The 13,665-nt window shown below is 46.4% G+C and overlaps 1 protein-coding gene across 10 annotated transcripts in view; it reads left to right on the top strand.

Annotated features, from left to right (window-relative positions):
• Positions 1–13,665, top strand: part of NKTR (natural killer cell triggering receptor) — a 78,681-nt gene that overhangs the window by 17,193 nt on the left and 47,823 nt on the right. For 8 of the 10 annotated variants that reach the window (XM_063924359.1, XM_063924357.1, XM_063924355.1 and 5 more), the window contains exons 3-4: positions 11,461–11,535; positions 11,732–11,839. In XM_063924359.1, coding sequence (XP_063780429.1) covers positions 11,461–11,535; positions 11,732–11,839 — 183 coding nt within the window. Of the gene's footprint in view, positions 1–11,460; positions 11,536–11,731; positions 11,840–13,665 lie in introns of those variants that run through there. The other 2 variants (XM_063924365.1, XM_063924364.1) reach the window with 1 other exon arrangement.

Below are 13,665 nucleotides of genomic sequence, written 5' to 3'. Positions count from 1 at the left end.
GGGGCGATTTATGGTCCTGCAGGGTTCACTGAAAAAGGGCAGGGTGCTTTTTCACATTTCAAAAATGGGCAGGGTGCAGCACCCTGCTGAAACAGCCTAGAAGGAACGCTAGAATAATGCAAGTCGCACAGCTTTTAGTCCAGTTACTTCACTTACAATTGTACATTTTGGTCGGCCTCCTCCCCGCAGCCAAAATCCTTACAGATCCAGGGAAGTATTTTAAACCTAAACATCCCCTTCCGCAGGCTGTCCCAAACAATCCCATCTTGCAGCCTATCTCTAACCAGTCCCTCCCACACCTTTGGTGTCTGTCTGCATTATGAGCGTTGGGATTCTGGTGTCGGGATCCTGACAATATCCCGGTTTGGGAAGAGATGTTATGGGATCTCCTGCTGTTAAGAGGGGTTACTGATGTAGATGACTGAAGCTGGAGAATGAAGCGTGGCTAATCCCAGCACAGCTCCCACATGTCCGCGTATTGTTACTGTGTTTTTAGTGCCCTTTTAATGTATGTGTAAACCACATCAGGTTTTTTTTGTTTTTGTTAAGCGTAAATCGTTTTAATAGCCCTAAGGGGCCAATTCGGTTTTTTCCCGCACCCCCTGCTGGATATCTGTTCGAATGGGTGTCTATCGGAGATATTTAATTGTTTCTCCAATCAGACGCCCATTAGTCGTTAAGGCGTTTTACAGCTCTGGGTTTAGCCGCGTTTGGGCCTCCGGAAGCTGTGAGAAAAATGTGACTGCCGCAGCTGATGGCTGTGTGATTGGATCAACAATTGAATAGCTCAGATAGAAACCCATTTCTATAGACGCCCAGGATGCGCAGGAGACCATTGAATCAGCCCCTAAGAGTCTATTTGATAATTACACGTGTCTACCTACCTATTCCTGTTGGTAACACACAGTCCCTCGCAGAGATTATCTAATGCTCTCTGCAGCTGATGAGCTGCAGTATTTGGGGTGTAGACATCTGTCCCCCGTTACCTCCTCATCCCAGAGTCATTGGGTATGTCTGTCAATTATAACCATCTGATGGCAAACTGCATTGGCTTTTTAGCAGTGTCAGGATATTAGTGACTTTAAGTAGTTGTTCTTGAGTCTTGACCATTTGCGGAACAAATAAACTTTTATTATTAGATTTATATTACCTGTAAATATGTATGCGAGTGATTCCAGTGTTCCACAGATCTGTGGCTGCTGGAGATGTTACTATGTGGTCTGGTTTATATTGGAACAGCTTGTACATTAGGCTTGGGCCCATAAAGAATATTCAGCACTCTTTTGAAAGCTCTCCCTCTATAATTTACCTGGACTTGTCGTTACTAGGCGGCATTCAGTGCACCAGTGCTTTACGGTGTTTACCTCCTTTGATTATTTGTCCATTTGTGGTCAGGTGTACTATATCTTTACATTTAGTGAGGTGTAGTCGTGGTGTAAAGGACAGTGTGTGATTCCTGATTAGTAAAAAAACAAATACCAAACACTGAGCAACATCGCCAAACATGTAATTTCAACTTTAAACTTGTCATTTTTGTACTGTCTGTACCTGGCTACAGATGCACAGACAAAATTCTTAAAGCTATGTGTGCAAATGCTAGGAGCTTAGGAGACAAAATTCCAGAGCTATTTGTGATAATGATATGGGATAACCTGGAAATTGTGGCAATTACAGAGTCGTGGTGCAATGAGAATCATGACTGGAACATAGCTATACCAGGATACAATTTATTTAGGAAGGATAGAATAGGAGGAGGAGTAGCAATGTGTGTGAAAAAGAAGCATAAATGCTACTTTAATACAATATATTGAAGACAAAACTGAGGCCCTTTGGGTCACCACAGAAACCGGGGAGAAGGACATTATTCTTATTGGGGTGATCTATAGACCACCAGGCCAGGGGCAGGATTTGGACAGGAACCTATTGTTGGACATCACTAAAATGGCTTTAAAGGGAGAAGTCCTAATCATAAGAGACTTTCATTTACCTGATGTAAATTGGACGTTTTTTTTTGCAAGTACAGCTACAAGTGGCAAATTTCTAAATTCCTTACAGGGAGCATCTCTCAAGCAGTTGGTGAGGGAGCCCACTCGCAAAGACTCCAATATTAGATTTAATTCTTACAAATGGTGACAGGATATCAGACATATATGTGGGTGAGCACCTGGGATCCAGTGATCATCAAGCATTATGGTTTAGTATAAAGACAGGATCCAACTCCTGTCACACAAAAACAAAGGTGTTGGATTTTGGAAATTCTGACTTTGCAAAAATGAGGAGATGCTTAAGTGATTCATTGGCGGACTGGAGGAACTTGGAAGGAGTGCAGGAGAGGTGGGAAAAACTGAAAAGTGCAATACTAAGGGCAACAGCCCTTTGTATCAAAAGTGTTAGAAAAAGCATCAGGAAAAGGATGCCAGTGTGGTTCACAAAAGAAGTATCAACTAGTGTGAAAGCAAAAAAGATGGCTTTTAGGAAATACAAACAGACTCAAAATAATGACAAAGAGATATATTTTGATATTTTGACAAACGGAAGGATGCTAAGAAAGTGATCAGACGTGCAAAGGCAGAAGCTGAGGAGAAAATGGCCCAGTCAGTAGATAAAGGGGGCAAAAGCTTTTTTAAGTATGTAAATGAAAGGAGAAAATCAAATGGAGGAATAATAAGACTTAAGACAGAGAGTGAGAATTTGGTGGAGGGAGACAAGGCAATAGCAGATCACCTAAATAATTATTTTTGCTCAGTATATACTACAGAAGAAGGGAAGGGGCCACAGTTAAGTTGCAAGGACATTCATAAAAATAAGGTAGATGAAACTACATTTACAGAGGAGACGGTCCTAACAGAACTTTCAAAACTAAAAGTGGATAAATCAATGGGGCCAGATAGGATACACCCAAGGATACTAAAAGAGCTAAAAGATAAGCTGGTGGCACCATTAACAGAATTATTTAACCAGTCACTAAATACAGGTGCCATTCCAGAGGACTGGAAAAGAGCAAATGTAGTTCCACTGCACAAAAGTGGAAGCAAGGAAGAAGCAAGTAACTACAGTCCAGTAAGCCTTACATCAGTAGTAGGGAAAGTAATGGAAAAACTATTAAAAGAAAGAGTTGTGGAATATCTTAAATCAAACAACTTGCAGGATCCAAAACAGCATGGATTTACTGGTGGGAGATGAAAATAATAGATCGAGGGGGAGCTGTAGATGTAGCATATCTAGACTTTAGTAAGGCATTTGACACTGTCCCACATCGCAGACTGCTAAATAAACTTGAAAGCGTGGGGGTGGATTATAAAACCGTTAAATGGATAAGAACCTGGTTGCAGGATAGGAAACAGTTGTAGTAAATGGAGTGCAATCTATGGAGGGAGATGTTACAAGTGTAGTACCCCAGGGATCTGTACTTGGACCAGTTTTCTTTAAATCTTTGTTGGTGACATTGCAAATGGTATTGAAGGGAAAGTATGCCTTTTTGCAGATGATACAAAGATATGCAACAGGGTATACACACCAGGAGGGGTAAAACAAATGATTGATGACCTAGCTAGGCTTGAGAAATGGTCAAGTACTTGGCAACTACAGTTTAATGCTAAAAAATGCTAAATCATACACTTGGGTCTCAAAAACCCAAAGGCTAAATATAGTATCAAGGGTACTATAATGGAAACTACTGAGGAGGAAAGGGATTTAGGAGTCACTATTTCAAGGGACTTAAAGGCAGGAAAGCAATGCAACAAAGCAATGAGAAAGGCAAGTCAGATGCTTGGTTGCATAGGGAGAGGAATCAGTAGCAGGAAAAAAGAAGTAATAATGCCACTGTATAGGTCATTGGTTCGGACCCATCTGGAATACTGTGTCCAGTTCTGAAGACCATATCTTCAGAAGGATATTAGAGTGTACAAAGAAGGGCAACTAAAATGGTGCATCGCCTACATCACAAAACTTACCCGGATAGGCTAAAAGATCTTAATGTATACCGTATATACTCGAGTATAAGTCGACCCGAATATAAGCCGAGGCACCTAATTCTACCACAAAAACCTGGGAAAACTTATTGACTCGAGTATAAGCCTAGGGTGGGAAATGCAGCTCTAGCCGTACACAGCCCTCAGTGCCAGATATGCCCTCATAGTGCCAGATATGCCCCCACAGTGCTGCCAGATATGCCCCCACAGTGCTGCCAGTTATGCCCCCACAGTGCTGCCAGATATGCCCCCACAGTGCTGCCAGATATGCCCCCACAGTGCTGCCAGATATGCCCCCACAGTGCTGCCAGATATGCCCCCACAGTGCTGCCAGATATGCCCCCACAGTGCTGCCAGATATGCCCCCACAGTGCTGCCAGATATGCCCCCACAGTGCTGCCAGATATGCCCCCACAGTGCTGCCAGATATGCCCCCACAGTGCTGCCAGATATGCCCCCACAGTGCTGCCAGATATGCCCCCACAGTGCTGCCAGATATGCCCCCACAGTGCTGCCAGATATGCCCCCACAGTGCTGCCAGATATGCCCCCACAGTGCTGCCAGATATGCCCCCACAGTGCTGCCAGATATGCCCCCACAGTGCTGCCAGATACGTTCCCTCCCCAAGTGCCAGGTATGCCCCACAGTGCTGTTACTTACCCCTCCGTCGATCCCGCGCTGTCTTCTGGAGGGACACGAAGCACACAGCGTGCGCGGCTCTCCTGTGTCCCTCCTGCATCTTCGGCGGCCGCGGCGGGTCTATTATAGGAAGTGCCGGTTCGTGATCAGAGGTCACGAACGGGTATTTCCTGTAATAGAACCGCCGCTGCTGCCGCCGGAGATGCAGGAGGGACACAGGAGCGCCGCGCGCTGTGCGCTCCATGTCCCTCCTTCACACTGCTCTGCCTCTGCCTGCACTGACTCGAGTATAAGCCGAGGTGGCTTTTTCAGCACAAAAAAAAGTGCTGAAAAAGTCGGCTTATACTCGAGTATATACGGTAGTTTGTAGGAGAGAAGGGAAAGGGGGAACATGATAGAAACTTTCAAATATACCAAGGGTATATACCAAGGAGGGAAACATTCTTCAAATGAAGAGAAGTATTAGAACACGAGGACATGCACTGAGACTGGAGGGAGGGAGGTTCAGGGGAAATCTGAGGAAAAATGACTACACAGAAAGGGTAGTGGATAAGTGGAATAGCCTCCCATCAGAGGTGGTAGAGGCTAAGACTGTAGAGCAATTTAAACATACATTGCATATGAATATCCTTACAAAGAATTAAGCTTCAAAATGGGTTGAGATTACCTAAAGGATAAAAAAAGGGGCAGACTAGATGGGCCAAGTGGTTCTTATCTGCCGTCAAATTCTATTTCTATGTTCTATGCTAAAGGTGATCTCTGCTACTGTTGGGGTTACTTGTATAGGCACTTTGGCCCGATTTATCAAGCCTTGAAGAGTGATAAACAGCACGGTGATAAAGTACCAACCAATCAGCTCCTAACTTCCATGTCACAGGCTGTGTTTGAAAAATGACAGGAGCTAATTGGCTGGTGCTTTATCACTGTGTTTTCTCTAACGTCCTAAGTGGATGCTGGGGACTCCGTAAGGACCATGGGGAATAGCGGCTCCGCAGGAGACTGGGCACATCTAAAGAAAGCTTTAGGACTAACTGGTGTGCACTGGCTCCTCCCCCTATGACCCTCCTCCAAGCCTCAGTTAGATTTCTGTGCCCGACGAGAAGGGTGCACACTAGGGGCTCTCCTGAGCTTCTTAGTGAAAGTTTTAGTTTAGGTTTGTTATTTTCAGTGAGACCTGCTGGCAACAGGCTCACTGCATCGAGGGACTAAGGGGAGAAGAAGCGAACTCACCTGAGTGCAGAGTGGATTGGGCTTCTTGGCTACTGGACATTAGCTCCAGAGGGACGATCACAGGCCCAGCCTGGATGGGTCCCGGAGCCGCGCCGCTGGCCCCCTTACAGAGCCAGAAGAGCGAAGAGGTCCGGAAAAATCGGCGGCAGAAGACGTTCCTGTCTTCAATAAGGTAGCGCACAGCACTGCAGCTGTGCGCCATTGCTCTCAGCACACTTCATACTCCGGTCACTGAGGGTGCAGGGCGCTGGGGGGGGCGCCCTGAGACGCAATAAAACAGGATAAAAATACCTTACATGGCAAAAAATGCATCACATATAGCTCCTGGGCTATATGGATGCATTTAACCCCTGCCAAAATATACAGAAAAACGGGTGATAAGGCCGCCGAAAAGGGGGCGGAGCCTATCTCCTCAGCACACTGGCGCCATTTTCCCTCACAGCTCAGTTGGAGGGAAGCTCCCGGTCTCTTCCCTGCAGTCACTACACTACAGAAAGGGTTAAAAAAAGAGAGGGGGGCACTAATTAGGCGCAGTATTAAAACATACAGCAGCTATAAGGGGAAAAACACTTATATAAGGTTATCCCTGTATATATATATATATATATATATAGCGCTCTGGTGTGTGCTGGCATACTCTCCCTCTGTCTCCCCAAAGGGCTAGTGGGGTCCTGTCCTCTATCAGAGCATTCCCTGTGTGTGTGCTGTGTGTCGGTACGTTTGTGTCGACATGTATGAGGAGAAACATGATGCGGAGACGGAGCAGAGTGTCTGTAACAGTGATGTCACCACCTAGGGTGTCGACACCTGAGTGGATGTACTGTTGAAAATTACGTGACAGTGTCAGCTCTGTATAAAAAAACAGTGGTTGACATGAGACAGCCGGCTACTCAGCTTGTGCCTGTCCAGACGTCTCATAGGCCGTCAGGGGCTCTAAAGCGCCCGTTACCTCAGATGGCAGATACAGACGCCGACACGGATACTGACTCCTGTGTCGACGGTGAAGAGACAACCGTGGTTTCCAGTAGGGCCACACGTTACATGATTGAGACAATGGAAAATGTTTTATACATGTCTGATAATACGAGTACCACCAAAAAGGGGTATTATGTTCGGTGAGGGAAAAACTACCTGTAGTTTTCCTGAATCTGAGAAATAAAATGAGGTGTGTGATGATGCGTGGGTTTCCCCCGATTAACAATTGATAATTTCTTAAAAAGTATTGGCTGTATACCCTTTCCCGCCAGAGGTTAGGGTGCGTTGGGAAACACCCCCTAGGGGGGATAAGGCACTCACACGCTTGTAAGAACAAGGGCTCTACCCTCTCATGAGATGGCCGCCCTTAAGGATCCTGCTGATAGAAAGCAGGAGGGTATCCAAAAATGTATTCACACACATACTGGTGTTATACTGCGACCAGCAATCGCCTCAGCCTGGAGGTGCAGTGCTGGGTTGACATGGTCGGATTCCCTGACTGGAAATATTGATATCCTAGATAAGGATAGTATATTATTGCCTATAGAGCATTTAAAAGATGCATTTCTATATATGCATGATGCACAGCGGAATATTTGCCGACTGGCATCAAGTATAAGTGCGTTGTCCAATTCTACCAGTAAAATGGTCAGGTGATGCGGATTCCAAACGGCATTTGGAAGTATTGCCTTTGAAAAGGGACATTTGGGGTCGGTCTTTTAGACCTGGTGGCCACGGCAACAACTGGGAAATCCACGTTTGTACCCCAGGTCGCCTCTCAAAATAAGACGCCGTATTATCAGGCGCAGTCCTTTGTTGGCACGCGGACAAAAGGTTCCTCTTTTCTGCTCGTGACAGAGGGAGAGGAAAAAGGCTGAAGAGATTAGCCAGTTCCCAGGAACAGAAACCCTTTCCCGCCTCTGCCAAGCCCTCAGTATGACGCTAGGGCCTTACAAGCTCAGGCACGGTGGGGGCCCGTTCTCAATGAATTTCAGTGCGCAGTGGGCTCACTCGCAAGTAGACCCCTGGATCCTTCAGGTAATATCTCAAGGGTACATATTGGAATTCGAGACGTCTCCCCCTCGCCGTTTCCAAAAGTCGGCTTTACCGACGTCCCCCTCTGACAGGGAGGCAGTTTTGGAAGCCATTCACAAGCTGTATTCCCAGCAGGTGATAATCAAGGTACCCCTCCTGCAACAGGGAACGGGGTATTATTCCACACTATTGTGGTACCGAAGCCAGACGGCTCGGTGAGACCGAATCTAAAATCTTTGAACACTTACATACAGAGGTTCAAATTCAAGATTGAGTCACTCAGAGCAGTGATTGCGAACCTGGAAGAAGGGGACTACATGATGTCTCGGGACATCAAGGATGCTTACCTTCATGTCAAAATTTACCCTTCTCACCAAGGGTACCTCAGGTTATGATACAGAACTGTCACTATCAGTTCAGACGCTGCCGTAGGGATGGTCCACGGCACCCCGGGTCTTTACCAAGGTAATGGCCGAAATGATATCCCTTCGAAGGAAGGAAATTTTAGTTATCCCTTACTTGGACGATTCCCTGATTAAGGGTAAGATCCAGGGAACAGTTGGAAGTCGGTGTAGCACTATCTCAGGTAGTGTTGCGGCAGCACGATTGGATTCTCAATATTCCAAAATCGCAGCTGGTTCCGACGACTTGTCTTCTGTTTCCTAGGGATGTTCCTGGACACAGTCCAGAAAAAAGGTGTTTCTCCCGGAAGAGAGAGCCAGGGAGTTATCCAAGCTAGTCAGGAACCTCCTAAAACCGAACCAAGTCTCAGTGCATCAATGCACAAGGGTTCTGGGTAAAAATGGTGGCTTCCTACGAAGCAATCCCATTCGTTAGATTCCACGCAAGAACTTTCCAGTGGAACCTACTGGACAAATGGTCCGGGTCGCATTTTCAGATGCATCAGCGGATAACCCTGTCACCAAGGACAAGGGTATCCATCCTGTGGTGGTTGCAGAGTGCTCATCTTCTAGAGGGCCGCAGATTCGGCATTCAGGACTAGGTCCTGGTGACCACGGATGCCAGCCTGCGAGGCTGGGGAGCAGTCACACAGGGAAGGAATATCCAGGGCTTAGGGTCAAGCCTGGATACATCACTTCACATAAATATCCTGAAGCTAAGGGCCATTTACAATGCTCTAAGCTTAGCAAGACCTCTGCTTCAAGGTCAGCCGGTGTTGATCCAGTCGGACAACATCATGGCAGTCACCCACGTAAACAGACAGGGTGGCACAAGAAGCAGGAGGGCAATGGCAGAAGCTGCAGGGATTCTTCGCTGGGCGGAAAATCATGTGATAGCACTGTCAACAGTATTCATTCCGGGAGTGGACAACTGGGAAGCAGACTTCCTCAGCACGACCTCCACCCGGGAGAGTGGGGACTTCACCCAGAAGTCGTCCACATGATTAAAAAACTCGACAGGTATTGCGCCAGGTCAAGAGACCCTCAGGCAATAGTTGTAGACGCTCTGGTAACACCGTGGGTGTACCAGTCAGTGTATGTGTTCCCTCCTCTGCCTCTCATACCCAAGGTACTGAGATTGATAAGATGGAGAGGAGAAAGCACTATATTCGTGGCTCCGGATTGGCCAAGAAGGACTTGGTAACCGGAACTTCAAGAGATGCTCACGGAGGATCCGTGGCCTCTACCTCTAAGAAGGGACCTGCTCCAGCAAGGACCCTGTCTGTTCCAAGACTTACCGCGGCTGCGTTTGACGGCATGCCGGTTGAACACCGGATCCTGAAGGAAAAAAAAGGCATTCCGGATGAAGTCATCCATATCCTGATCTAAAGCCAGGAAGGATGTAACCGCAAAAACATTATCACCGCAATTGGCGAAAATATGTTGTGTAGTGCGAGGCCAGTAAGGCCCGACGGAGGAAATTCAACTGGGTCGATTCCTACATTTCCTGCAAACAGGAGTGTCTATGGGCCTGAAATTGGGGTCCATTAAGGTTCAGATTTCGGCCCTGTCAATTTTCTTCCAAAAAAGAACTAGCTTCAGTCCCTGAAGTTTAGACGTTTGTAAAAGGGGTACTGCATATACAGCCTCCTTTTGTGCCTCCAGTGGCAATTTGGGATCTCAATGTAGTTTGGGTTCCAAAAGTCACATTGGTTTGAACCACTTAAATCTGTGGAGTTAAAATATCTCACATGGAAAGTGGTCATGCTGTTGGCCCTGGCCTGGGCCAGGTGCGTGTCAGAATTGGCGGCTTTATCCTGTAAAAGCCCTTATCTGATTTTCCATTCGGACAGGGCGGAATTGAGGACTCGTCCTCAGTTTCTCCCTAAGGTGGTTCCAGCGTTTTCACCTGAACCAACCTATTGTGGTGCCTGCGGCTACTAGGGACTTGGAGGAATCCAAGTTGCTGGATGTTGTCAGGGCCCTGAAAATATTTCCAGGACGGCTGGAGTCAGGAAATCTGACTCGCTGTTTATCCTGTATGCACCCAACAAGCTGGGTGCTCCTGCTTCTAAGCAGACTATTGCTCGTTGGATTTGTAGTACAATTCAGCTTGCACATTCTGTGGCAGGCCTGCCACAGCCAAAATATGTAAATGCCCATTCCACAAGAAAGGTGGGCTCATCTTGGGCGGCTGCCCGAGGGGTCTCGGCTTTACAACTTTGCCGAGCAGCTACTTGGTCAGGGGCAAACACGTTTGCTAAATTCTACAAATTTGATACCCTGGCTGAGGAGGACCTGGAGTTCTCTCATTCGGTGCTGCAGAGTCATCCGCACTCTCCCGCCCGTTTGGGAGCTTTGGTATAATCCCCATGGTCCTTACGGAGTCCCCAGCATCCACTTAGGACGTTAGAGAAAATAAGAATTTACTTACCGATAATTCTATTTCTCATAGTCCGTAGTGGATGCTGGGCGCCCATCCCAAGTGCGGATTGTCTGCAATACTTGTACATAGTTACAAAAATCGGGTTATTATTGTTGTGAGCCATCTTTTCAGAGGCTCCTTCTGTTATCATGCTGTTAACTGGGTTCAGATCACAAGTTGTACGGTGTGATTGGTGTGGCTGGTATGAGTCTTACCCGGGATTCAAAATCCTTCCTTATTGTGTACGCTCGTCCGGGCACAGTATCCTAACTGAGGCTTGGAGGAGGGTCATAGGGGGAGGAGCCAGTGCACACCAGTTAGTCCTAAAGCTTTCTTTAGATGTGCCCAGTGTCCTGCGGAGCCGCTATTCCCCATGGTCCTTACGGAGTCCCCAGCATCCACTACGGACTATGAGAAATAGAATTATCGGTAAGTAAATTCTTATTATTTATCACTTTCCAGGGCTTGTTAAATCTGGGCCTTTGTGACAAATGCAAAGCAATGCAGAATTTTCTGTATCTTAATTCGGAACTGTGACCTCTGTCTGCGTCACACCAGCAGCCGCTCATTTCTTTTTCAAATCTCACCTTCCCCACCCATCACTCACCACCTTTCTAAACATCTGTGTCAGTTGGATTCATCTGCAGTAACATCTGATGACCAACTCCATGGAACACTATAAATGTCTCTGTAGGTGTATTATAAACGGACAAGAAAATGTGTGAAATTCCTGTTCTGTCTCTGATAAACGCATATATAATGTTTTATTTCTCTTCCCCCGCAGTTGGCCGTATTATTTTTCAACTCTTCTCTGATGTGTGTCCAAAAACGTGCGTGAACTTCCTGTGCTTGTGTACAGGTAGGTGCCCGCTGCTTGTCTCCGGGTGTCATTCAGAGATACATGCAGTTTTTTTTCTCTTTTTCCAGATAATAGGATTAGACAACAAGACCCGTATGTACATGAATTTACACCTGTAAAAATAAACCCAATAAAATTGTGGTTTAAAAATTGTATATTGCCACTAATTCATTTCATTTTTTCCTTTTTCCCCCAGGTGAAAAAGGCGTTGGTAAAGTGACAGGGAAAAAGTTATGGTATAAGGGTTCCACGTTCCATCGGGTGGTGAAAAACTTTATGATACAGGGTGGTGACTTCAGTGAAGGTAATATGGGGGGAGTACCCAGACAGATACTCCAGTCCTGTATTTTTTATTTTCTTTCTATAAAATGTGTAAAATATTCTTTCTATAGAACATTACCCATTTTCTGAAATGGTGCACTTAAATCTGGATTACAGTTCCATTGTTTGCCCTCCCTTCCCTGTAATCTTCTTCAGCAATTTCAGGGGTCATAATCAACTCACAGTAAAGCAGCTTGGGCACGTGGCTTAATGGCAAGCGATGCGTGGGCTGTCATTGGGGGTGGGTTATTGGACACGTGGCTTAATGGCAAGCGATGCGTGGCCTATCATTGGGGGTGTGTTATTGGACACGTGGCTTAATGGCAAGCGATGCGTGGCCTATCATTGGGGGGGTGTTATTGGACACGTGGCTTAATGGCAAGCGATGCGTGGCCTATCATTGGGGGTGGGTTATTGGACATGTGGCTTAATGGCAAGCGATGCGTGGCCTATCATTGGGGGGGTTATTGGGCACGTGGCTTAATGGCAAGCAATGCGTGGCCTATCATTGGGGGGGGGGGTTATTGGGCACGTGGCTTAATGGCAAGCGATGCGTGGCCCATGTTTGGGGGTGGGTTATCGGACATGTGGCTTAATGGCAATCGACTTGTAGCCCATCATTGGGTGTGGGTTATTAGGTTACTGGTTGTGGCTAGGATGGAAAATATGACGGTATGTCGGCAAACTGAAAACATTTGCTGAAAGCTAGCACAGAAGAATGACATGCAGCTATGACTAGTATATACGTTGCTCTGTACTAGGTCCAATAACATTTTGTAAGGCTGTTGTCTTTTTAATCCTTTAGAAAGACAGTGACTATGGATATCATGCACTCTATTTTACAATATTCATTGGAACACATTGGAATATACATTGGAACATCCTTGGTACACGGAGCTCAGCTAATAAACCCCCCCCAAAAAAGACTTGCACACATCCGTGTTCTGACCTATCAATGGGAACAAGGGGCACCACGTGCGGACAGTATAGTCACTTTACTAGTGCTTTTGTATCGGTAAAAAATGAAGTCACTAAAATGGCAGCATTGTCATAGGCATTGGGGTTTATTCCTCTAACTGGGTGTCATCGTTAGAGAAGGAAAGGTCGTCCACTGGGTTTCATCCGTGAGTGGATGGGCATTCCTAAAGTAGGTTCCAGCTGTGAGCGGTTAGGCTTTCCTCCACTGGGTGTCAGCTGTGAGTGGGAGGGGGACCTCCACTGTGTTTCAGCCTGTTTATTATGATTGGACGCTTACTTAGTGAATTAGAGTTGCAGGTGTCAGTCAGCGGCAGATGTAAGTTAGAAAGCTCTTCTGAGCTGCAGTAGTAAATTCAGGCTGGGCCAACAGGGACATTATCAGGTCGTCATAGCGTCCATGTAGACATGATGAATGTCGACATATTCCTGTCGACCTGGTACTCATCGACCTAATATACCACACACAGTCTTTAGGGCTTCTGGTATTAATAAAAAGCCTGACCTAATACTTTCATATCTGTTGTACCGGCAATAGGTGCGTGATAATGGGCAACAGGTGCGTAATAATGCTATTCACAGTACACCACATTTGTAACCTTCTGGCACACCTTAGAGCAGGCATTCCCAACCGCGGTCCTCAAGGCACACCAACAGTGCAGGTTTTAGTGATTATCCAGAATGCAATCAAAATAACTGAGCTACTAATTAAATCACCTGTGCTGAAGCCTGGATATCACTAAAACCTGCACTGTTGGTGTGCCTTGAGGACCGTGGTTGGGAATGCCTGCCTTAGAGGGTTCCTATGTCCATGCCCCTACAGTACTTACTGCA

The sequence above is a fragment of the Pseudophryne corroboree genome, chromosome 5, assembly GCF_028390025.1.
Source record: "Pseudophryne corroboree isolate aPseCor3 chromosome 5, aPseCor3.hap2, whole genome shotgun sequence".
NCBI lineage: Eukaryota > Metazoa > Chordata > Amphibia > Anura > Myobatrachidae > Pseudophryne > Pseudophryne corroboree.
This window is presented reverse-complemented; position numbering and strand designations above follow the sequence as displayed.